Source organism: Lemur catta, chromosome 1, assembly GCF_020740605.2.
Source record: "Lemur catta isolate mLemCat1 chromosome 1, mLemCat1.pri, whole genome shotgun sequence".
Taxonomy (NCBI): domain Eukaryota; kingdom Metazoa; phylum Chordata; class Mammalia; order Primates; family Lemuridae; genus Lemur; species Lemur catta.
This window is the reverse complement of record NC_059128.1, coordinates 65,947,862-65,972,545: the sequence shown is the minus strand read 5'-3', so window position 1 is coordinate 65,972,545 and position 24,684 is coordinate 65,947,862. Positions and strand designations below refer to the sequence as shown.

General features: G+C 44.8%; 2 protein-coding genes and 1 non-coding gene across 11 annotated transcripts; 1 reads left to right on the top strand and 2 right to left on the bottom strand.

The window, feature by feature from the left end:
• Window positions 1-804: 804 nt before the first annotated feature.
• On the bottom strand, window positions 805-13,010 carry RBM23 (RNA binding motif protein 23). 7 transcript variants are annotated; one of them, XM_045525874.1, is made up of 14 exons: window positions 12,824-13,010; window positions 9,470-9,545; window positions 8,791-8,912; window positions 8,252-8,299; window positions 5,706-5,879; window positions 5,151-5,204; window positions 4,885-5,002; window positions 4,640-4,792; window positions 4,410-4,547; window positions 3,941-4,006; window positions 2,346-2,541; window positions 2,143-2,256; window positions 1,965-2,049; window positions 805-1,881 (listed from the first exon to the last, which is right to left on the bottom strand). In XM_045525874.1, exons 2-14 carry the CDS (start codon window positions 9,533-9,535, stop codon window positions 1,878-1,880), a joined length of 1,338 nt encoding a protein of 445 aa, XP_045381830.1. In that variant the 5' UTR covers window positions 9,536-9,545; window positions 12,824-13,010; the 3' UTR covers window positions 805-1,877. The 7 variants fall into 7 exon arrangements, with proteins under 7 accessions (XP_045381830.1, XP_045381860.1, XP_045381871.1 ...); XM_045525904.1 differs by lacking the exons at window positions 9,470-9,545; window positions 12,824-13,010 and adding an exon at window positions 8,462-8,607 and having other exon boundaries at window positions 8,791-8,883; XM_045525915.1 differs by lacking the exons at window positions 9,470-9,545; window positions 12,824-13,010 and adding an exon at window positions 8,462-8,508 and having other exon boundaries at window positions 8,791-8,877.
• Window positions 13,011-14,463: 1,453 nt separating this feature from the next.
• Window positions 14,464-22,125, bottom strand: PRMT5 (protein arginine methyltransferase 5). Of its 3 annotated transcripts, none has more exons than XM_045525842.1 (17): window positions 21,824-22,125; window positions 21,108-21,226; window positions 20,713-20,798; window positions 20,403-20,537; window positions 19,897-20,009; window positions 19,704-19,753; window positions 19,326-19,489; window positions 18,722-18,883; window positions 18,473-18,550; window positions 18,320-18,378; window positions 18,110-18,232; window positions 17,848-18,023; window positions 17,137-17,246; window positions 16,789-16,882; window positions 16,495-16,611; window positions 16,221-16,285; window positions 14,464-15,002 (listed from the first exon to the last, which is right to left on the bottom strand). In XM_045525842.1, the coding sequence occupies exons 1-17, from the start codon at window positions 21,931-21,933 to the stop codon at window positions 14,850-14,852; spliced, it is 1,914 nt and encodes a 637-aa protein (XP_045381798.1). In that variant the 5' UTR covers window positions 21,934-22,125; the 3' UTR covers window positions 14,464-14,849. The 3 variants fall into 3 exon arrangements, with proteins under 3 accessions (XP_045381798.1, XP_045381818.1, XP_045381808.1); XM_045525862.1 differs by lacking the exon at window positions 21,824-22,125 and adding an exon at window positions 21,739-21,797; XM_045525852.1 differs by lacking the exon at window positions 21,108-21,226 and having other exon boundaries at window positions 21,824-21,913.
• A 160-nt stretch (window positions 22,126-22,285) lies between these two features.
• TRNAR-ACG lies at window positions 22,286-22,358 on the top strand. Its single transcript has one exon. It is a non-coding gene; the product is annotated as a tRNA-Arg (tRNA).
• Window positions 22,359-24,684: the final 2,326 nt, after the last annotated feature.

Genomic DNA, 24,684 nt, shown 5'->3' with positions numbered 1-24,684 from the left:
CCCAAAGGAACATCACCTGCTTAGAAGTCTGAGAGCTAACAAATTAAAACCTAAGCGCAATTATCCATATTTTTAGCATAATAAAGTCTTAGCATTCTGTTGCCATAGAGATCAGTAAAGAATGGAGGAACCCCATAGAGCCCTGCCCCCAATTCAGGCCCTCTCCTTTCAGTTGGTCCCTAAGCTGGTAGGCCAGGCTTTTCCCTACCCCTTATCATAAGACTAAGAAAGCAGGCAAAGGAAGGTGCACCTCCCCTTTCCCAGAGCTATTCCTGGGATACTCAGCTCCCTGGAATTCACTCATCCCTGGGCTGTTATCCCAGGCAGAGCCATACAGAAAGCAAGAATTGAGGGAACTGACAGAGCAACAACAGGAGACATTAGGTCCAGTGCACCTGGGTGTACAACGCCAAACCCCTTTGGATATTGGACTAAAATTGCTACTACAAAGAGGTCAAAGGCAGACATGGAGGTCAAAAGGATAAGAATGGTAAGCTCAGGAGGCTTCTCTGTACTTAAACTCCTTAAGATCACAAAACACCCCCCTAAAAAAGTACAGAATGTGCTACCATCACACTGCCATCTGGTGGAAAGACAAGATCTGTCCGTAGGCCCAGAGAAGGAGCCTGGAAGTCTGTCCAGTGGGCAGGTAGGTATGGAGATAGTTAAGATAAAGACAGATGGAGAAAGAGACCATGGGACCAAGAGTGTAATGCATACAGATGGGGAACGCTGCCCAGGTATGAGCCTTTTGTCCTTTTTCTTTCCCAAAAGGTTAAATAAAAAAAACAAAATAACACAATGGTATTACAAATGTTTTATATTCCTAGAACCATCATGGTTTTGGCTCATGAGAAGTTAACATCAGACAGACATACCAACAGAGACCACACACATATGGGCAGCAGCCACCACCATAAGGGGGCTTGCTTTTTGTACAAAGTTTTTATATATATATATATATATGTATATTTATGTACACAGACACAGGGTATAAAATCCAGTGAGAAGGGCTCACACGTGCCCAAGTAGGAGATGGGAACAGCTTTAACTGCCAGGGTTGAGGCCATAGTAGAGGTACACAGGAAGTGGTAGAGAGTAGCAGCCTCCCTCCATCCTCCCACCCTGGGCCAAAGGGGGGACAACCTGGGAGGAAGTACAAGTATACTTGTACTGGGAAGAAGTACAAGGAAGTTGGAAGATACTGGAAAGGTGCCCCACCTTTTACTAAACTTCTGAAATCCCCTAAAGGCATCCAAAATGCCTGGCAGGATAGATCACTCCCATGCCTCCCAGCAAGATGCTGAGCCTACAGTAGTTTCTGGCCTCAAGCTGTACCAAGCTGAGGTCTAAGGAAAGCTTCACAATGCATATGTCCATGCTATCTTCCAGGGCCCTTGCAGCAGAAAGCCAGCACCTTCAAGGTCCACCCTCCAAACTCCAAAGTCCTCTTGATTCTGAGGTCCCTGACAGATTTTAGGGTAAAAGGTATAGAAAAAGGAGAGAGGTTAGTTCCTTCAGTTAATGTCCTATGGCCTTCCCAATGGGGGAGGAATCATGGAATCACTAAGGTGACAGGAAAGGGCAAGAAAGTCATCTTGGAGACGAAACACAGGGAGAAACAGGTATTCAATGTAGGTGTAGATTCTGTTCTCTTCAACTGGGGGCTTTGCTCAGCAGAGTCCATTTCCAGTGGGGCCATGGGCAGGAGCTCTTCATGGTATCTAAGGGTGGCCGCAATTCCCTCAGAGTTAATGTCCATGCCCTCAGAATGGCTTGGTCCACAAAATGGAGAGATAGGGCCATGGAAGAGTAGATGTGGAGAAGCGAGTGGCAGGACCCAGAGGCACAGAGAAGCAGCATACTGTGCCACTGATTTACCTGTGGCAAGGAGAAGAGGTAAATGAAGAGCCAAAGAAAAGAGAATAACCAAAAACTAAAATGAGCTAAGCCCTGAGACTTACATGGTCGGCGGGGTAAAGAGGCTGGAGAGCTGGAAGCACTGGGAGGCGATTGCCTGGGAGGCAAGGTTCAGGGCTGGACTCAGAGCTAGAACAAAGAGAGGCAGAGTGCCTGAGCAAGCACACAGCATTCATTCTTTCCAGGCCCCCACCCTTTTCTCCTTCCCAAGTCCAAGTCTACCAGTCAGAGCTGCTGGGTTTAGGGCCCCCAGGGGAACTGCTCCATTCAGTTGCAGGGCAGCAGCTTGAGCAGCAGCAGCAGCTGCAGCTGCGGTTGGTAGCTGGATTCCAGAACCTAAAAGGAGAAAAAAAGGTGGGATATCAAGTCCTGACCCTTGATATAAAATTCAACATCATGTTCTTCACCCTGTGGAGATACTCTACCTTCTGCCAATTTGGCCATGAGCTGCAAACGTCCACCTGCTGATCCCAGATCCAGCTCCTGGTCCCCATCAGGAAAAGTGATGTCTGTGCCACCATCCAGTCGCTCAGTCACGTGGCCAACCCTCATAGGTCGACCAGCAAGCTCAAAGCCATTCAACTGTTCCAGGGCCCGCCGGGCACACTCAGAGTCAGAGAACTATGAGAAACCCAGGCCGTGTCAGTCATCTTCTGGCCACAGAGATGTTCTCAAAGCCCCAATAACAACCCTTAGTCCTGCTATCCCAAGAAAATTGCATGCTCACTGCAGTACAAACTTTTCTTTCCCAGGGAATGTGACCTATCCCCATCACCTCAAAATAATTCTCTGAAAAAGACCTTTTCCAACTGACTCAATGGTAGTCACTTTTCAATATTCCAGCTCCACTAAGAATCTTAACAATGTGGAAGCCTATCATCTGTAGGGAACCTAGCCTGCCAGACATTTCATAAATGGGCACATGCCACACCCTAGTGCTAAGAGCAAGACAGCACCCACACCCCCATATACACACCAGTGCTGCTGATTAAGTGACCTACTGACCAGAAGGCCTCTACTCTCTAGTCCCCTGCATCAGCAGCACCCTGGTATAAAGGGGATTCCCAGTCTGCTGTTTGTGATAGTGTCAAGGCTGCTGACATAAAAGGTAGCAAAACAAGAGCAAAAATGCCCCACGGAAGCCTTTCCATATCTGTGTCACACAGAAAGCTAGGAAAGGTCACTTGCCACCACAGAATTGTCAACACCACAGTTGGCTTTGTTTACTCTGGTTTTTCCTGCTCTAGGGCCTGGCATGTGGTACTGACAATTCCTAGGTAGGTGGTGTACGTGGCTTGCCTTTACTGGACACTTCTGAGGTGAGCAATTCGCATGGTAGAATACAATCCACTGCCCCTCTGCCCTGTGGGCAACTGTGTGGGTGTATGCTGCCTGGATTAAGCCCAGAAAATATCAGCTCCTATCAGACTTTGTGGCTGGCAGCCAGTTCTCAGCCTCGAGTCACATGAGGCCAGAAGAACCAGTTACAAGAATTAGAAACAATTCTGTTGGAGGGTCAGGAAAAGGTGAAACTTGCCCACTATAAGGTGGCCTCACTATTCTCCCCATAGTGTATATCAATACAAAGATCCTTCTCAATGGAGAAACTGCTTCAAACGGGGCAGCACCGGAGTACCTACTCCCACCCCTATCATGAGAATACATCAATTCTATAGAACATGTCTTTAAAAGCCCATACCTAACCTCCCTCATGCCCCCAACATTTTAGCTGCAGCCTGGAATCATTACTATTACCCAAAGAGCAAGTTGCAGCACCAGGGAAGCTGGTTGAACTCCTGGACACCCCCATACCAGGGCCACTGACAGAGTGTAGGACCAAAGCCAAGATCTCAAGCAATGCACTCATCTCAAGGGGTAGAAGGCTAGTCCAAGCTTCAGGCACCAGGGTTTATGGGTCATTTAGACAGTTCCTAAAGGAGGAGGATGAAGCTAAGCTGCAAAATCAGACAAGTGGATAAACCCAAAGTAAAATTCAAAAATTAAAAGACCAGTGACTCACTGTAATGAAACCATAACCTTTAGAGCGGCCTGTATCTGAGTCCTTCATCAGAACGATATTATCAATCTGTAGAAAAGAAAAAATTATTAATAATCTTTTGACTAGCGCATACTTTTCACCTTTCCTACCCAGATTGTCTTAAATACTTTTAACTTTCTAGCCAACAAATTACATCTCCCCAAATCTTTTAAAAAGAGACAAGGGTCATCTTTCTTAAAAACACTGTTTCTGACTAATCTTACTTCATCTGGACTCTATTATTTGATTTCACTGTGTTTGGCTTGTCTACTGAGCAGCACGAGCAAAGATGGAGCCAAACTTTCACAGCATAGACCCATATGCCCATTATGATGTATGCAGTGGGTTTACCATGGCCAGGCAAAACAGAGAGGTACACTCACCCTCCCTACTATTTCCAACTCCCTTGGGAACTGGGAACCCTTCAGAGGTTTCCCTCACTTCTACTCACTTTGCCAAAGGGCTCAAAGATGCCCCGGAGCATGTCCTCAGTAATATTGAAGTGCAGGGAACCCACATACAGGCGCATTGGTCCACCACTGCCCTTCTGCAGATTGTTGGCCATGGCAGCCAGTCGGTTTTTCTCAGCCTGAGGAAGGAGAAAATGATAGGCCATGTCCTACACTTCCTCTTTCCTTACAATCTTGTATTATTACTATGTCAGTTTCTCGGCTTGCTCACCTGTGAAGCCTGTACAATGATAGGCACTCCCAGCAGCCGTTGTCCAGTCAGCCCAATGGCCAGTGGCACAGACTGGATTTCACAGAATTCCACATAGGCAATGCCCTTAGAACGACGGGAGTTCCGATCTGAGATAATACGCACATCACGAACCTATCCAGGGCACAAAGGAAATCCTGAGTTGGGCATAAAGGGAGATAGACAGAAGATAGGCTACTCAGAAGAAAACTAGGTGGGAGGGTTACCTTGCCAACAGCAGAGAAAAAGTCCTCTAGGTCTCGAGGCCGAATGCGTGCAGCTAACTGCATACAGAAAACTGTGCGAGCATCACGTTCCTCAGGACTCAGATTATCAATTGGCTCCCTAAAGAGTAAGATGTGTTGAGACCATCTCTTCCAATACTTGGTCTTTGTTCTCCAACCCTCAAGTACTACACAGTCCTATAATTTGGCTCAAACAACCTTTTATAATCCCTCACAATCCCTAAAAACAGTGCTCATTATCAACTCACCTGACTGGGCTCTTCTCTTTGAAATGAGGACTCTTACTGTGTCCATACATCCGCCTAAGGAATAGAGAAACATAAAAGGTGAAACCGTATCCACAATGGTCCAATTCCAGGTCTTCCATCATGAGAAAACCAGATTCTAGCACTGCATCTCACAGCAAACTTTTTTTTGAGATTTAGGGGGCCAAGAACTATAGCCTGGAATGCTATAGTTCAGGTATTTGCTCCCTCCAAATCTGATGTTGAAAATTGATTCCCATCACAAGTGAATTATATTCTTTTTTAAAAACTTTTTTGCAGAGATGAGGGGGTGGTCTTACTATGTTGCCCAGGCTGGTCTCAAGCTCCTGACCTTAAGTGATCCTCCCAAAAGTGCCAGGATTATAGGTGTGAGCCACCATGCCCGGCCACAAGTGAATTAATACCACACCTTCAGGGACCAAGTATCCTGCCTATCACAATGGGTTATAAGCACCCTCAGGCAGGCGCCATAATGCACTTGTTATTTTACCCAGATTACAATACGAAGGTGATTTTATTAGCAAAACTGATATTCACCCAGGGGCAAGTGGAGGACTCCTGTAATGCACACGATCCTCACGACGTCGGTCCCGACTTCGTGACTCACTACTATGGCGACGATCCCAGCTACGGCTGCGGTGACGACGCTGACGATCCCGACTTCTGCTCCGACTGTTTCTCCGTCTATGCCGATCCCGGTCTCGACTACGACTACAGATGGAAACAACTACTGTCATGCATCGCATAACATTTTGGTCAATGAACAACTTTATATATGACAGTGGTCCCATAAGATTATAATGGAGGTGAAAAATTCCTATTGCCTAGTGATATCATAGCTGTCTCTGATGTAATACAACATGTTACTCACGTGTTTGTGGCAATGCTGGGGTAAACAAACCTACTGTGCTCCCAGTCTTATAAAAGCATGGCACATACAATTATGTACAAATGGATCTCATGACGACAGAGAATAGACTGGTGGTTACCAGAGGCTGGGAAGATTAGGAAAAAGGGGGTGGGAGACGAAAAGCCAATTAAAGGCTTTTCTAAACCATAAATGTATAGTTTGAGAAAAGAAGACCTAGCATTCAAGAAATCAATAGGGTGAATGATGATTTACAGTAACCTATTATATATTACAAAATAGCTAGAAGAGAATAATTCAAATGTTTCTAACATAAACACAAATATTTAAAATGATGAATATCCCAACTACAGAGTTGAAATTTACAAATTATAACTGTATTAAATTGTTACACATACCCAGAAACTACACACATCTATTATGCATCAACAAAAAACTGTTTTAAAATAGAAATAATTATGTATAATACATAATACTTTATAATGATAATAAATGACGTTACTAGTTTATATATTTACTATGCTATACTTTTTTACTGTCATTTAGAGTGCATCCCTCTACTTATAAAGAAAAGTTAGGCCGGGCGCGGTGGCTCACGCCTGTAATCCTAGCACTCTGGGAGGCCGAGGCGGGTGGATCACTCGAGGTCAGGAGTTCGAGACCAGCCTCAGCAAGAGCGAGACCCCGTCTCTACTAAAAATAGAAAGAAATTATCTGGCCAACTAAAATATATATATAGAAAAAATTAGCCGGGCATGGTGGCGCATGCTTGTAGTCCCAGCTACTCGGGAGGCTGAGGCAGTAGGATCGCTTGAGCCCAGGAGTTTGAGGTTGCTGTGAGCTAGGCTGATGCCATGGCACTCACTCTAGCCAGGGCAACAAAGTGACACTCTGTCTCAAAAAAAAAAAAAGAAAAGTTAACTTTAAAACAGTCCTAAGCAGGTCCTTCAGGGGGTATTTCAGAAGGCACTGTTACCATAGGAGAGGACAACTCCATGTGCATTATTGCTCCTGAGGACCTTCCTGTGGACAAGCTGTGGAGGTGAAACATGTTGCGTAAGCCTAGGCTAATGTGTTTGCATATTAGTTTTTAACAAAAAAGTTTAAAAAGCAAAAAATAAAAAATTTTAAAAATAAAAAAAAACTTATAGAATAAGGATATAAAGAAAGTATTTTTCTTTCTTTCTTTCTTTTTTTTTTTTTTTGAGACAGAATCTCACTCTGTTGCCCGGGCTAGAGTGAGTGCCGTGGCATCAGCCTAGCTCACAGCAACCTCAAACTCCTGGGCTTAAGCAATCTTCCTGCTCAGCCTCCCGAGTAGCTAGGACTACAGGCATGCGCCACCATGCCCAGCTAATTTTTTTTTTTCTATATATATTTTTAGTTGGCCAGATAATTTCTTTCTGTTTTTTTAGTAGAGACAGGGTCTCACTCAGGCTGGTCTCAAACTCCTGACCCTGAGCGATCCACCCGCCTCGGCCTCCCAGATGGCTAGGATTACAGGGGTGAGCCACCGTGCCCGGCCTAAAGAAAGTATTTTTCTACAGCTGTACAATGTGTAGTGTTTTAAGCTAAATGTTACTACGAAACAGTCAAAAAGTTAAAAATAAAAAGTTTATAAACTAAAAAAGGACAGTAAATTAACCTTAATTTGTTGCTGAAGAAAAATATTTTTTATAAGTTTAGTATAGTCTAAGTGTACAGTATTTATAGTCTAAGAAAGTGTGCCATAATGTTCTAGGCCTTCATGTTTACTCACTACTCACTCAGAGCAACTTCCACTCCTGCAAGTTCTATTCATGATTAAGTGCCCTATACAATATAACATTTTTACCTTTTATGTCATATTTTTACTGTACCTTTTCTATGTTTAGGTACACAAATACTTACGATTGTGTTAAAATTGTCTACAGTATTTAGCATATTAATATGCTGTACAGGTTTGCAACCTCAGAGCAATAGGCTATACCATACAGCCTAGGAGTATAGTAGGCTCTGCCATCTAGGTCTGTGTTAGTACACACCATGATGTTTGCACAAAGATGAAATCACCTGATGCACTTCTCAGAACGTACCTTTGTCGTTAAACAATATATGACGGTATTAAATTTGTTAAAAAGCAAACAAATCTATCTTGGCTTTAATGTATAGCATTCCCTGGTATCTTTCAATTTATAAAAATTCCCCAAACCCAAAAGACCCCAGAATTACTGACCTGCGCTTTCTATCCCTGCTTCTACTATGGCTCCGACTCCTCTTCTTCCTGTGAAAGACAGTGTAAATTCTTACTATTGAAAAGGTTACATTGTCTCTGCCAAGGAAAAGGAATGACAATAAGACCAGGGTGAAACCAAAAGCATCCAAAGATTGAAGCCCCGAAGAAGGTCTGGCAGTAGTTCACAGCAATTGCACAACACCAACTTACACACGGCCCTGAATGCTGTCAGGCATCTGAAGCGGCCATTTTTCCCCCTAAAGCCAAGCAAAAGCTGGTATTTCCAAATCAGAGGTCCTCTTGCTATTTTATTCAAATGAAACATATCGATGCTAGGACTGATCCACAAATCTACACTGGAAAGTGAAGACTAAAGATCATTAAACCAAGTCACCATTATTCTCATGACCCAGTGGAGCCATTACTAAAAGTCAGCAGTCTTAAGAGAACCCCCGCCTCCCCTTTCTGGTTGTTTCTCCAATGGATGCAGTTATTTCCCATCCCCAAGTTGCCAACCTATTTCTTCATCCCACACTCACTTGCTTGTCTCCCCAGTGGTGCTGCTCACACTGGTAGCACTGCCACTGTTGCCGGTGCTGCTGGTGCTGTTGGTGGTATTGCTGGGACAGTCCTTTTTAACCTCTTTCCTTTGCTGCTCATCCTGAGGAGTTCGCCAGGAAAATGTCATAAGGTATAAGATGGCAGACAGACAGATTCCATTGGGCAAAAAGAACAAAGGTGGACAAGGAAGAAATCAAAGCTCTTGATTATCTAGCCAATTTTTGAGCACCTGGATCTCCTAACAAAGAGAAGAAAGGAAGCGAGGAAACTACCCAAAAGGAAGAGATCAGAATGGCAGATTTTGATGTCAAACTTCAGCTACCCAACATCTGGTCCACTGACATTTATCTCCTAAGAGAGTGAGAAATTGGTGCTAGGTCTGAGGTACACTGACCTACTGCGTCACTGAGAGTTATTAGCAAAGCACACGTTACCAACACTACGTTATGTGTCAACCCCTGGTTTTCGAGGACCTCTCCAAAAGTATGGCCCTTGAATATAGTCTCCAGCAAAGTTTACTAAGACTATTCCTTTTATGATTAGTCACGGTACATAATAAACAAGCAAGGGAAGAGGACTCACAAATTGTTGAAACTGATGAGCCACAACTACTCTTTCTTATTAGCCCAACTCCAGAACTGAGGTGGGAAACATTACCTCTTCTTTTTTATAGGGAGCTTCCAGCATGGCCTCAATCACTATATCAAAGTCATCAGACGCCATCGTGTCAGATCTGAGGAGAGGGTATCAATATGTAAGAACATGATTTATATTTTTCTTCCCCTTCCAGCACCACACATTTCCTTACCCCTGCAAGAAACAGACTTCAGGACATACAGTTCTGTTTCTTCAACTCCAAATGGATCGTATGAGCTATCGCTTACCATAGGTTTGATACCTTATAGATCAGAACTAGTTCTGCTTTATGGCTTATAAATGGAGATGGATCTAAGAGAAAACTGAATACCTAGGAAGAGACAAAACACAATACAGACCCTGTGGTATGGAAAGAAAATGCTGGTACTCAAAAATTACTATTCACTTTACAATGGACACTAGGCCTCCATTCTACTGTTCAAAATTCGGAATAAATAACTGGTTTAAACTTAAAGCATAAAAATAGGTTTCCAATGAAAAGGTAAAGATGCAAGACTAAATCAGACAAAAGACAAAACACACCAAAATGCAGATTCACCCTAAACTAAGCTCTTCTTCCCACATACCCCAAACACCAATAATTAGGGTCTCATCACTAATTTTCTGTCCAATACCAATTAGAATTTAGGTAACTCAGAAATTATGATTAAGATAGGCTTGACTAATCCCATTTTGAAAACTTTCTGTCTAGCAGGTAGGGTAAAACTTCTTGCCTCCTCCAAGGTTTCACATCTAGCAACTGTCTTTCCCTACGCCACAACTCTGTCAAATAAGAAAAAAAGATACCAAACAAAATCAACAGGATAAATTATTCAAATTATTGGCGTGGAATTATCAACACACTTAACATGGATGAATCTCAAAAATTATGCTAAGTGAAAGAAACCAGACCAAAAAAGAGTATACACTGAACAATTCCATTTATACAAATTCTAGAAAATGCAAACTAACTTATACCCAGAGAAAGCAGATCAGTGATTGCCTAGAGATAGGAGTGAGTGGGAAGGGCGTGGGAGGAAAGGATTTAAAAAAGGCCACAAGAAAACCTTTGGGAATGATGGTTTCATGGGTGTTTACATATATCAAAACCCATCAAACTGTACAGTTTAATGTTATATAGTTTTATTGTATGCCAATTATGTGTACCTCAATGATGCTGTAAAAAAAAAATAACCTAAGGAATTTCTATGCAAGGGGGCTATCATAACTAGACTTTCCATTTCCGCAAGAGCTCTGTCCTTTTTAAAGCAGCTAATGTACCATCCAACAATGCTGCCCTGGTTGCCCTCAGAGTCCATACCCTATTTTGATGATTTAATAAGTGTAATAATAACATCTATCATTTACAGTAGCTACAACTAATAGGCACGGTGCTAAGCATGTTACAGAGACAAGATTCTTAGGAGAAAAATAACTTGGAGTCAAATTTAAGGCTTAAAATGGGAATCAAACCAAAATCAAAAAGGTGTATCTAAAAACCAGTGAACTCAATTTTTCATAATAGTAACACCTTATATTTATTTAGTAATAAAAGGTAATATATACTGCAGGCAGTATATACCTAATCCATTCACAGATCTTAAAAACTGAGGTTTTCTGAACTACCCTAAAGTCACATAGCTCAAATGAAGGAGCCAATTCTTGATCAGAAAGGTCTTTTGACTCCAAGTCTAATGTTCTATCCATTATTATCAGGTTACCTCTCTCTTATATGGTCTACAACTTAACCTTAAAGGAACTAAAAAAAAAAAAAAAAAACCCACAGAACATCAAGATGTGTACTTTTAAATAGTCTACTAGGTTTATCAGAAAAATCAGTCCCATTAACCACATCTTATCGTGAGGCTTCTATATCTGTGCCATGTACAGTATACACGTAAAAGTATCAGGAACCAGACTAGTAATATATACTATCTGGTCCACTGTGGAAAAATGGTTCTAAAAGTAAAAGTCTTTGATCCTCAAGCTGTTCCTTTCAGTCATTTTGGATGCCAAGTCTATACAAATTTTCTAAGTGTTACAAACTTTTTATTTTTTAGAATCTGCCTTTTCCTCTCTCCAAATTAAATGCATCTGATTTTAAAAACTGCTCATTGCTGAGTGCTAGCACAGGGTAGGGGTAACTTAACACATGCACAAAAACTTTCATTTAAGTTGACAAGGTTCTACAAATGAACTTTATGAATCAAGTTTTCACTCAGAAACGAATGAACCTATTTACACACAGATATATAGAACATAACACGATTTTGAAACTTGCAATCTCACTGGGTTTAGTGTTTTTCTAGATGTCTTAAAGCAATAAAGTGTCAAACACTATGCATTTTCAGGTTGTTAGTCTTCAAATTCGCTGTGTCCTAACTTACAGGCCAAGGTGCATTCAATCCCATCTATATACAGATTACAGTGTTTTCTTCCACCCTACTCCAAAAGCTGCATTAAAGACCCACAATCATGGCAGTGCCTGGACCTTGTCATAGCACAGTCAAGACTCAAGCGAGCAGGCAGACTAGATCCCACTACTGAAGGGGCAGAGGAGAGTGAAGAACCACTGTCAGTTCAGTTCACCAAGAATTCACCAAGCGCTGGAGTCCCAGGGGTGATGGTAGCGCCATCTCCTGGGTCTGGTCACTGAGCTGGGCACAAACACCTCCAAACTGAAAGCAGCTTAATTAAGAACGGGAACAATGAGAAAGATAAAAACATTATTTGAAGGACTGTCCTCCCCATCCTGTGTAAGAAACCAAGGCTACGCTTTATTAAATGGTCCTACAGCAACCGACTGGTACCGTCTTTGCGAGAGCCACAGTCTCCCAGTGCTTAATCCTCACATGTGGCTTCACCATATCCCTAAGGAATGTACAGTCAAAGAAGTTAAGAAGAAAAAGTCCATATAGGCCAACACGATGAACACGAGTCTTCAAGAAACTGGGGACTGAGGAAGAAATCTCAATTCCCTTATCTCCCTCTGAGTGGTGGCACGAGTGGCTGAAAACTGATCATACATGTCCTCTCAGGCTGCGGGGGATCGATGCTCCCTCCCCAGGATGGGCGACCCTAAGTGTCATGGCTGCAGCGACCTGGAAAGAGGTCAAAGTCACTGGGATCCTTGAAACCGCATCTTTATCGGTATAGGACATACGCACGAGGGGACCCACCTCTAAAGTCCTGCCAGTAGGCTGCCTTTAGGTAGCAAACACTTCCAGGTAAAAATAAACCAAATAAGATTTTTTAAAATTTTAAGTTTGCCTATTCTGCTCATGACGCCATTCTGCCTGTGACGTCAAGGGGAGGCGCCCAACGTCACGCATAAGTGACGTTGTGGGGGGGGAACAGGATTTCGGGGCTTCTCACCAGTTCCGGGTCCCCACAGGGGGGGGCCCGGTTTTGTCCGTTCCTTTGGATGTGTTGTGGGGCGCGAAGCTCAGCTATTTCCCAGAGTCTCCGCAGGAAAAGCGGTACTGCAACCAGAGCGGCTCCTCTTCTCGCAAAATGGCGGCAGCCCCTCCGTCTTCCAAAAGCCTCCCCAATCTGCGCATGCGCTGGAACACCAGGCTATGGAAGTAACTTCACTGGTTTCGCGGCAACAGTCCAAAGTACAGATTCTCATTGGCTAAAGCCCTGAACATGGGTGGAGCAAACTCAAACGCCTCTTAGCAACCATCAAGTGCCCATTGATTGGCTAACCTCCCAAAGAAAGTGGAAGCGTCCTTCAGTAGCCGCCTATCAGTCTCTCATTGGGTAAATGACTTGCGTAGGGCGGGGAGAACCGGATTAAGAACGAGAGTAAGGGAGCCTTGGTCCCTTCTCCCCCTTGCTCGCGTAGACTAGGCCACGCCGAGGGGCTGGGCCATCCCGGAGATACGATTAGACGTCCTTGGCCGTCCCTATTCTGATTTGAAGTGGTGCCATCGGTCTTCCTCGGGACAGTTTCGTGGAGAGCGGTTGCATTTGCTTCACGTCCGAGATGCCTGCTAACTCTACATCCCCATTCTAGGTGGGCTACCTACACAACCCTTCTGACCTGGGAAACCCAAGTTCGCCACAGATTTGTCTTCTTCCACACTCTGCCTCATCGTCATCACCTGGTCCCACAGGCACATACCTTCAGTTCAAATCAGTGCCCCACACATGTCCCATTGCAAAGGTAAACTTGAAACAGCTAACCTCAGGTAACAGTAACCTCAGGTTACTCTTTGGGTGCAGGAGTACACTGAGCCCTCTAACCAGAAGGGAATAGGTCCTGCACGGTGGCTCAAGTCTGTAATTCTATTACTTTGGGAGGTAAAGTTGGGAGGATAGCTTTGAGGCTGGGAGTTCGAGGCTGCAGTGAGCTATGATTGTGCCACTGTACTCCAGCCTGGGTAACAGAGCAAGACCTCATCTCAAATAAAAAGAAGGAACTGATGTCCACCTTTACTTTCCAAGGGCTTCCAGGACCCCGCCCCGCCGCCCCAACTTCAGCTGCCTAATGCAGCTACCAGAAACATGGTTGTAACACGGAGAAAGCCAGAGTCGGGACCTGAGTTCCAGTTCTGATTTGGATACTAACACCATGTCATTGTATCAATTTAAAATTCCCTCTCTGTAAAATGAAAAATTGCATTAGATGAGCTCCTAAGACTTCAAACTCTAATCCTGTGATTTTATTCAAACAAAATAGGTGGATTCCTGTAGAGATGCCTGGAGCTTGCAGTGCAGCAGCTCAAGAATGCAGAATGGAAGCTGACTTCACTCACTATTCCATCTTTCTTTCTCCAAGGCGGCAAACTCTATGCCTCCTCCCCAGAGAAATGCCTAACCACAGGTCCTAATGGACAAGAGCTCACTGTAGCTGATCAGAAAGGCCTATATGCATAAGTCCCAGAGACACCACTCAGCTTCCTAACTAGGGAAAACAGCTAGGCCCCTTTGGGTCCTAGATAGGATAAAGGCAGAGATCTGAACATGCCTGGGCTAAGTGATGTGTGGGAAAACAATGGCAGAGGGAGGGGTTGAGCAGGAAAGGGCTATAACTTTATTTGTATTTCCTCTTACACAAAACCATCAAAACAAGAACAGAGAAGGCTGAGGAAGGGCTGAAAATTTGTTCCAACCACATGTTCTCTGGACTATTCCAGGGAGCTCTTGAGGCTGAGTGCGTAGCTTCAGATCCAGCACTAATTCCTCATGCCCTGGCCTGAGGTCTTCACAGGTTGGTGGCTTGAGCCCTGCAATTATTCTTACCCCTTGCCCACGTTGACATAAGGTAGGAAAGCAGATTGAAATGCTCCTATCTGATGGGCAAGAAGACTCATAGCCCATTGATATATTGCACCTTCTGTGCTACGGGAGCAGAAGCTGAATCTGCTTCTAAGGCTCTGGACACTTGCATGCAGGGCTAGAGGCCAATGGTGTATGAGCGGCCTGTGGGGTTATGAATAGCAGAACAGACTGGTGCTGTCACAGCCCACTCATACCAGACCTTCTTGGAATTGCTGCATCGCCAAAAACGCACACAGATGGTCTGGCCTTCACGCACCGTAATGGGCTGCTGTAAGAAGAAATACAGGAGGTTCAGGGTGGAGCTAATGAATTATATGTGGTGATGCATTAAGGTAAGTGTGGAGATAAAGTGATAAACATGACAGACTGTTCCAACCTTCATAAAACTTACTTGAAATCTATCAGAACACTCAACAATCGGACATTGGAACAAATAAAGCGTGGTAAGTGCTGTGAACACATACAGGGTGCTATAAAAGCACCTATGAAAGGGAACACTAACCCAGTCTAGGAGGTCAGGTAAAGTTTATATGACAATATATATTTTGAAGGAGACCTGGAAGTTAAGTTAGCTATGTGAACAGATAGATGAGCAAAGAACTTTACAGGAAATGGAGAGTTCTAGGAGAAAGGTGTGAAAGCCTGAGGTAGGAAAGAAGGGGTATTAGAGAAACCAAAAGAAGGTCCATAGCGCTGAAGCAGTGTAAGCAATGGGACAATAGCTGAAAAGGCAGGCAAAAACTAGATTATACCAAGTCTTATTAGCAATGTCTTAGATTTTGATTTTTATCCTAAGGGCAGAGGGAAGGCATTGAAGAGTTTTAAACAGCAGAAAGGTCAGATCATTTTTGTTTTCTGGGTTTTTTTTTTTTTTACTATGGAATATATCAAGTATATTGACAGGTTTGAGTTTTTTAAAAGATGATTCTTGGGACGGGCACAGTGGCACTGTAATCCCAGCCAGTCGGGAGGCCAGGGTGGGAGGATCACTTGAGGCCAGGAGTTCAAGACCAGTCTGGGCAACATAGGGAGACCCTATCTCTAAAAAAATATTGAAAAATATTAGCTGGTTGTGGTGGCAGGTGACCATAGTCCCAGCTACTCAGGAGCCTGAGACAGGAGGATCACTTGAGCCCAGGAGTTTGAGGTTGCTGTGAGCTAGGCTGACGCCAAGGCACTCACTCTAGCCTGGGCAACAAAGTGAGACTCTGTCTCAAAATAAATAAATAAATAAATAAATAAATAAATAAATAAAGGTGACTCTTGCTCAAGGTAGAGAATGGACAGAAGAGTAGCCAGAGTAAACATGGAGAGGCCAGGTAGAAGTTCACTACAGATAATCCCAGTACTCTATCACCAGGATTGAAGAGCATGGGAGAGCAGAACATGGATCGTAGCCACGTATCTTCCTGAGAGAAGGAAAGAGGCAGAACACCAATGGCAAAAGTTACTCCTTAACCTACAGAGTCTTAAAGGTAATTCCTACCTTAATAGGGAAGAGGATGGGAAACCATGAGAACATCCCAGGAGAGTGAGTCTCTGGACGGATACCTGTGTGGACAAAAGAATGAAAAAATGGAAGTTTCCATGACTGTGCATTTTGTCTATGTTTAGGAGGGTCTCTTCTGTGATCACAGAAACAGTCAAAGATCTCCACTCATTGACTCTGGGGCTCCCCTTGAATCTAAATGAAAATGTGTACATAAGCTGCCCTGGCAGCCCAACCTCATGCCCTGCCATCCACTGCCACAGACACTCACTCAGAGTGATGTCCTGATAAAGCACAGTCTCAAAGTAGCCTGCAAAGCCATGCAGCACTGTGTTCACCTCCACAGGAAACTCCAAGGTACAGTAGCGATTGTTGTCAATCATAGGATCTGTCAGAAAAGAACTGTGTGGGTGACAAGAGGCCAGAAGCCCTAGACAACTTGGTAAAGCATGAGCAACACCCAGGAAGGGAAGCCTAAATAGGGCAGATTTAGGACCGCAAGGGAAGCAAGCAGGAGGGTGAGCTCAGACTCCTCCAGTCAGAGGATAGCCATACAGGAACCTACCTCTGTTGGGATGGCTGAAGGTGAAACAAGGCTGGGGTGCAGATAGCTGGTGGAAGTTGTGCAGCCGTACCACATAAGGCATCTCAAACTGGGCCTGTCCCAGGTGAGAGAGAGAGCAAGAGCTAGAAAAGATAGGCAAGAGATACCTACTTCCCCAAGGAAAGAAGTTCAAGCCTAAAGGACACAGAGAAAGATTACAAAAGCATAGTTTTACTTCAACCACTTTCCCCACCCCCAACTTCTCCTTCATCTCTTCATTGTCTCCAGTGGAAGAAAATAGTTGAAGCAAATACAGAAAAAGAGGAGGACTAAAGACTACCACTTCATTCCAGAAGAGGGGTTCTTTACCTCAGGGTCACGGTCCTTTTCCCGACAGGCTCGGACCTCATTGTACAGCTTGGAGGAGGAGATGGGAGCCAGGAAGGAGGTGTATTCCCCAGGAATGCTCACGCCATCATCTGCAGAGTAGGAAGGTCAAATTAGTTCCCAAGGGAGGGAAATAGTGGGTCTGTACTAAATGAAGGCTCAACTCTCCCATGTCGAAATAGACCAAGGCTGGCATGGACATGATAGGAAGAGGCAGATCCATGTTGCACTCCCTGGCCTGCCTGCCCCCAATTCCTGTCATGGGGGATTCTACTTCTAGGTTAATTTATAGTCACACAAGATTAAAACTGAAGGAATTTAAGACAGTCTATCTGGTTAATCTCGTGGTTCTTAACTTTTGTGGTGTCAAAGGCCCACAAAAGCCCAAGGTTTGTATTATGTCAGCACAGAGAGTCCATTCCCCTCCTTTTACAGATGTGAACACTAGGGTTTGGAGAATGATTTTATTTGCTAAGGGCACAGAGGCAGGGTAGCAGCAGTGCTCAAACTCTTACAATCTGGAGATCAGCCTGGGAAATACAGCGAGACCCCCATCTCAAGGAAAAAAAAAAAACAACAACCTCATATGATCTGAACCAAGTCCAACCCACTTTCCCCTAAACCCTGTAACCTCCTCCCAGGTTGCTGCCCCACCCACCATTACCCTCCACAAATACTCAAACCTGGAGGCACCTTTTAGGAAGTGCTGGGCTCCATCCAGGCACTCAGGTGACAGTTCATTGTCAGCGAAGGAACCCAGAAGCTCACTGACAATGATGTCTGCTTTCTCTGGAGCCACCCATTCCCTCATGTCTGATGAGACTACTGTCACCTGGCTTCCCCATTCTTCAAACTGCCAGTTCTCTAGCCTGAAACAGAGACAATAAGGTAAGGAGAGATGTTAAAGAAATTTGGCAACCGGGAGAAACTTCTCAGCAAGCAGGTTGCTACTCACGTAACCACAGCATTTGGGTTCTTCTCCACAGCGTACAGCTTTATCCGCCTGTCAGCCTGCTTGGCTGCCCGCAGGGAAGCATTCACCAGGGGACCCCGACCTGCTCCCAGCACCATCAGTACCCTAAGAAAGAAAGGGGAAATGTCAAGCAGACTCAGCATATAGAGAAGTAGGCATGCAAATCCCTAGGATAGAAGGGAAAGCACTCACTGGACATTGGTATCCTTTTCCTCTTCTGATACTCGGTCTAGCAGACATTTATAGATGGCCTGGGGGAGGGAAAGAACACCTCATGGCTATAATCCCATCCTGCCCAGGTCATCCTGGCCCTGTGTTTTTACTAGCCTGGGCCCCACACTGTACCTGCTGGTACTGAGAGTATTTGATGGGGTCCTTTTCAAACACTTCATATGTCTGAGATTCCAGATTGTCCATCAGTGGCTGATGAATCAGAGGAAAAAGACAAAGTTAGCCAGTTTCTGGCAAAGGACAATGCACCCAAACATCAAAAACTCCCCATTGCCTCCTGAACTTTGTTAAGATTTGGGGGCACCTACTGCCAAGAGACATTTTCATCCCCACCTTCCTCCTCTCAGTATACTCCAGACCCACCTGGAGCGGGGACTGCAGATAGTCTTCATAGCCCTTGGCAAAGAGTTCGTAGGCATTGGGTGGAGGGCGGTTCTGGCTTAAGTATTCCAAGTACTGGAGGTAGGAGCAGAACTCCTTCTCTGAGTGGTGGTTGGTGCCCGTGATGATAAACTGCACCTCCAGCTATGAGAGAAGTCGAACCATCAGATACAGCCCTCAAACCAAGATTCTGGGATATTATGGTTTATAACCAAAGAGTCATAGCACAAAATAAGGACCAGACCGACAGTTCCCCAGTGTCTGCCCCAATACCGAAAAAAGCAGCACAAGCCTTCAGTAAACTTATAAAGCCCTCTTATGCCATATAAGCATCATCCTGGCTCAAAGAGTCCCATGAATCCTTGCTATAACTTCCTAAACGAAACCTTCTGTAAAGTTCTCAGGTCCAGTTCCTTTTGAAAGGTTTCTGGGGCTCCTAGTGACATTTGCCTTTTTGTTCTCAACCCCAACTTTGCTGAAATTGCTCTATAGAAACCAGAAAGGGAAAGTGTCAGCCCCACAAGAAAAAAGCATCATACACATGTGAATAAGGCTGGACCACCTTTAGAACCCTTCTACCACTCACCTTGAGGAGCCGGAAGATAAGCCTCTGGTGCATCTTAGACAGAACAGGAAATCCCTTCTTATTGGTCAGGAAAATATTGGTAGGAAGAATGGCTGCTTTGATGGGCTCCCCAAGCCAACGATCAATGACATGATTAGATGGGAGGTCAGCACCAATTTCAAGAGCTACACAATGGAAGAGAAAGACCTGTCAACCACTGCCAGGCAAGAAGCCCTTTCTTGCTCCTTTGTGCAAGATGTGTTTATTTCTCTTCTTTAAGAGCAAGGCAATTTAAGGCACAGAGAAAGTAGCAAAATTGCTAAGTAAACATGAAACTCCTGAATCTTATTCATGGAGGTCAGAGAAAGGAGACCTATTCCAGGATCCTCATGGACTTACCCACTGCAATCCTCTTGCTATAGTCACACAAAGTGCGGAAGTTGTGCCACCTATCCAGAGTCAAATACAGAAAAACAGAAAAATACAGTCAAATACACATGGCCTACCAATCACCATAGCTCAAGGAGACCTCCCTATAGGTTCCACCCTCACCCTAGCCCTTGCCCTGGTATAGCAATAAAAGGAGATATACCACATCCATGTCTTCTCCTCTCCACTGTACTCCTCTGTGTGGGTAGTAGGTGCATTATCAATTATATCATCCCTCAGGTCTTCTGGTGCTACCAAGGGTACCCGCATCCAGAACTGCAGAGGAACAGGTACCGTTTTAGAACTCTACTTTGAATTCATTAGGTCTAAAAAGTTCCTCCCAATTAAAAAGATCTTGATGTGGACCTCAAGTGAATCCTTTTATATGCTTTTACTGATTTGTGGTTATGTATGGGTACATGTACCTTATATATATTCTTACATAAATATTTGTCTTGTCTTTTATTTCAACTATAAGTTTCTGGAAATAATTATATATTCTCTATGTTTTGAAACTGTCTTCATACTACTTTTAGATGGGGAGCGTGGGAAATACTGGTATTTTAATTCTGCCAAATACACCTTTTACTAAATGGCTAGGCACAAGACGGTACTTAAGGCAGCCTGACTACCATACTATGCAGCAGGAAAGGAGCCCCTTGACCATACCATGGAGGAATGGTGGCCACTGTGGATGTGGTTGGTCAAAACTCTGGCCAGGTTGGTATTATCTTCCTGATTCAGGGGCAGCAGGAAAGCTGGAAGACCCAGATATGCACCAAAATTCAGCTCCTGTAACATGGCCTGGAATGGAGATCAAGAGGAAAAGGTTAAAAGCTAACAACCAAATAATTGGATTGTATCAGTTGATTTGTCTTTATTTACCAAGTTATTGGGTGGGGGGGACCACTCTCTCCACCCAGCTTGGTTATAGACCTAATTTTTAGAAAGATCCAGCAGAGAGGTCAAACAGTCTTACCGCCTCAGAGTTCCTGCGGATCTTTTCCACTTTTGAATCTGGACGAATCCATGGAGAAAGCTTTCCCACAATTAGCGTATTCCAGTCTGCACTCCCCCACCCAAGAAAGACAAAAGCTAAATAAGGTTCAGCACTTTACTTGTTCAATTTCTAGTTCTTAGCAGGGGATCCAGAGTAGAGATGACAAAGACTGTTTCTATACAGATATGGGACAGCCTGATACAGAGTAGGGTACTGAGGCTTTTAGCAAGTAAGCAAGGAGAAAACAATAAGTTATCTATTATCCCAGGGACTAACCAATACTTCCAAGTAAGAAAAGGAGAAAAATGAAGGCTTTGATAAAGCATTAGTTGTAACTGCCTCTAATAATTAAGGGCATATGGGATGGTCCCTACCCCTTCCTGACAGCAGTAGGTCTGATCGTGTCTGGGGGCCAGGCCGATTCTTAGCAGGTTCCTGAGTGAACTCCCTCTTGAAACGCGGGTGGAAGACAGGCATGCAGAGGAAATCAAACCTACAACCGCGACAGACCCAGAATCATCATGTAAAGAGAGGAGTGCCCAGAGATCCAAGCAACTGGATTTACACCATTTCGACTTTCCAAAGCCCTTTCAATTGCCATCAGTCACCCCACTAGGCTGTTGAGTTTCAGCCCATCTTGGGGCACGTCACTTCCGCTGCACTATGCCTTAATTTCTCCCCAAAGCACAGCCATGGAAAAGATGAATAAGGAGAAAAGATGGAAATCACGCCAAGTATTTTTTTCTACTATAGTGTCACTGGCTTTCCAGTACTGCCCATGCCTCCCCCCTCAAGATTAACCTCTTTTCTCCCTTACCCGCTAACACTTTCTTCCACTCGCAGACAATAATATCGACCTCCAGGGCCCTTTTTGAGTTTACCCAACAACTCCCCTGACTTTTTGGACTCAGGGACCACACGCTCGCGTAAGTTTCTTATGTTCTGACCTCCTCCCCGCCAAGAAGTAATGGTTTCTCCCGCCCTCATGCTGTCCGACCCCTTCACCCCTGCCTCTTCGAGACGACTAGTCTGCCCTTCTCCGTCCCCGAGTTCGGACCCCGCATTCCGCTCGTGGAGGTCCGGCCCTCACCCCTGCTTGGCCACAGCCCCTAGTGTGTCAGCTATTTCGGGGACGCAATTCAGGTCCCTCCCGCTGGACACGCGGCTCCCACCGGCACCCCCGACCGCCATCGCCGCCATCTTTCCCTCGCGCAGTCCACGCCGGGATTCCTTGATACTAGCAGCCAATCGCAAAGCCGAAAAAGGACCCCAGAAGGCGGGACGAGTCGCCTTAACAACCAGAGCGTCTTCCACAGCTTCTGAGTAGGAGGAGGAGTGGTGAGACGTAGCTCTTCCTACCAATCCGCGGGCGGCACAGTGACGTATAGCGTTGTTCCCGCAGATCCACCAATCTTAGGGTCTGGTTCGTGACGAACTTCAATCTCCCAGAATGCTTCGTGAGCCGCAGAATTCAGTTCAGAGACTACACCTCCCATGAAACCCTGCAGTATAACCTTGAAGTATTATAACTGAGGCAGACACAATTGTCTCAGGGCCAGTGGCGCAATGGATAACGCGTCTGACTACGGATCAGAAGATTCCAGGTTCGACTCCTGGCTGGCTCGATGAGACAGCCGCTCTTTTCATGTAGCATCTTGCAATATAAATGGTCGTAATTGACATTTTCTACTCTCTCTTTACTTTCAGTGTTTAGTTTCTTCATTATCTTCTCACGCTGTCATGTTTAGGTCTCAAGTTGACTGAGTCTTGCAGCCATGTTATGTCAGCTATTCCCGTCTCTCTCTTCAGAGGTTTTTCTTGCGTCATTACTTAGGTCCATAAGAATACAGAAAACTGGGTTAATGGCTGGTGCTATTAAAATGGACTTAGTCGCCTATGTTTCATTTTTAAATACATTGTGGTAATTCAGCCACTAATTCCTAGTGATTCTCTGTCTTAAATGGTGTAAACATCTGTTAGAGAGACGGAAACGAGGGAAAAGAATGAAGCAAGAAAAGACCTAGGGAGGGAAATGGAAACAACCTGAAGGCAGGGAGCCAACTGGTGTTGAGGGCCCAGAAGTGAGGATGGAGAGAACACAATACAGGAGGCCCTATGCGGCTGCGTTGACAGAAACTAGGGATGACTGGCAGGGGGCCATGAGAAACAGAAGTCAGGGGTGATGCCTAGGGTTCTGTCCACTCAGGGAACGAGATGAGAAATGAGAATTAGGGAGTCTCAGGGTTTGGGTTTGGTCATGCTGAATTGGACGTCTAGGGGGCGCTGTGTAATAGAAAGTTGGATGAACAGTGATCCCAACCAGATTGGGAAGTCGCCAGAACAAAGCTATCTGAAAGCACTAGGAGTGAATGAGATCACCATGGCCCGTGGGGCGACAGAGCCCTAGGAAACATGGAAAGGGTGTGGATAGGATAAGCTCTGGGGAATCCTGGGCACAACGTAAGTGCCCCAAAAGGATGAAAGTCGCAAAACCAAAGAACTAAGATAATGCGCCATGAACCCTGAAGGGGTTGGATGTGCTTTTGTCTATTTTTTTTCTTGTATTGTTTCATAATGGAACATGCTGGGAATGTCTATTATTATTATTACCACCACCTGACCTTTCTCTGCTCCAGGATCCCATGCAGGATATCATATTACATTTATTTGTCATGTGTCCTTAGGCTCCTCTTGGCTGTGACGGTTTCTCAGACGTTCCTTGTTTTTGATGACCTTGATAGTTTTGATGAGTACTCATCAGGTATATTGTAGGATGCCCCTCTGTTGATCTTCTCATGATTAAACTGGGGTTACGCTTTTAGAGAAGGACGATCACAGAGGTAAAGTGCCATTTTCATCACATCATATCAAGGATTCATACTATCAGCATGATTTATGGCTGTTGATGTTGACTTTATCACCTGGCAGAAGTAGAGCTTATTAGGCTTCTCCACTGTAAAGTGATTCGCTCCCCCACCCCAGCTCTCCATACTGTACTCTTTGGAAGGAAGTCACTATGCACTCCTCCATTAGAGTACAGTATGTACAGAATTTATTTGGAATTCTTCCCTGCAAATCTTTTCAGTGTGTGGTTGTCCGCAGGAAGCGGGTGAGTGCTCCACTGGCATTTTAAGAGGGAGAAAAAGAGTTGTTGAGGAGGCCTGCTTGTTCTGTGCCCCAGCTGTGCATTCATAGAAGACTTGTTAGATGTTGTTTCTTTTTTTTTTTTTTTCCAGACAGAGTCTCGCTCTGTTGCCCGGGCTAGAATGCCATGGCATCAGCCTAGCTCACAGCAACCTCATACTCCTGAGCTCAAGCAATCCTCCTGCCTCAGGCTCCCGAGTAGCTGGGACTACATGCATGTGCCACCATGCCCAGCTAATTTTTTCTATATATTTCTTTTTTTTTTTTTTTTGAGACAGAGTCTCACTGTGTTGCCCGGGCTAGAGTGAGTGCCGTGGTGTCAGCCTAGCTCACAGCAGCTTCAAACTCCTGGGCTTAAGCGATCCTACTGCCTCAGCCTCCCGAGTAGCTGGGACTACAGGCATGTGCCACCACGCCCGGCTAATTTTTTCTATATATTTTAGTCGGCCAGATAATTTCTTTCTATTTTTAGTAGAGACGGGGTCTCGCTCTTGCTCAGGCTGGTCTTGAACTCCTGGCCTCGAGTGATCCACCAGCCTGGGCCTCCCAGAGTGCTAGGATTACAGGCGTGAGCCACCGCGCCCAGCCATATATATTTCTTTAGTTGACCAGATAACTTCTTTCTGTTTTTAGTAGAGACGGGGGTCTTGCTCTTGCTCAGGCTGGTCTCGAGCTCCTGACCTCGAGCGATCCACCAGCCTCGGCCTCCCAGAGTGCTAGGGTAAATACAGGCGTGAGCCACCACGCCCGGCCTAGATGTTATTTCTTCCATAGCAGATAATAATCTAGGTTGTGGACCATCTGTGC

What these genes read in the sequence shown, in the direction of transcription:
- RBM23 (XM_045525874.1), bottom strand. Translation starts at nt 9,535, where the DNA reads ATGGCGTCTGATGACTTTGATATAGTGATTGAGGCCATGCTGGAAGCT. An exon ending in AAGGTTATGGTTTCATTACA is followed by an intron (nt 2,542 to 3,940) that starts GTGAGTCACTGG and finishes GGTTTCTCATAG; the next exon opens with TTCTCTGACTCTGAGTGTGC. An exon ending in AAACCCAGCAGCTCTGACTG is followed by an intron (nt 2,050 to 2,142) that starts GTAGACTTGGAC and finishes TCTTTGTTCTAG; the next exon opens with CTCTGAGTCCAGCCCTGAAC.
- PRMT5 (XM_045525842.1), bottom strand. Translation starts at nt 21,933, where the DNA reads ATGGCGGCGATGGCGGTCGGGGGTGCCGGTGGGAGCCGCGTGTCCAGC. An exon ending in ATCTGCAGTCCCCGCTCCAG is followed by an intron (nt 18,551 to 18,721) that starts GTGGGTCTGGAG and finishes CTGATTCATCAG; the next exon opens with CCACTGATGGACAATCTGGA. An exon ending in CCATCCTCTTCCCTATTAAG is followed by an intron (nt 15,003 to 16,220) that starts GTAGGAATTACC and finishes TTCTTCTTACAG; the next exon opens with CAGCCCATTACGGTGCGTGA.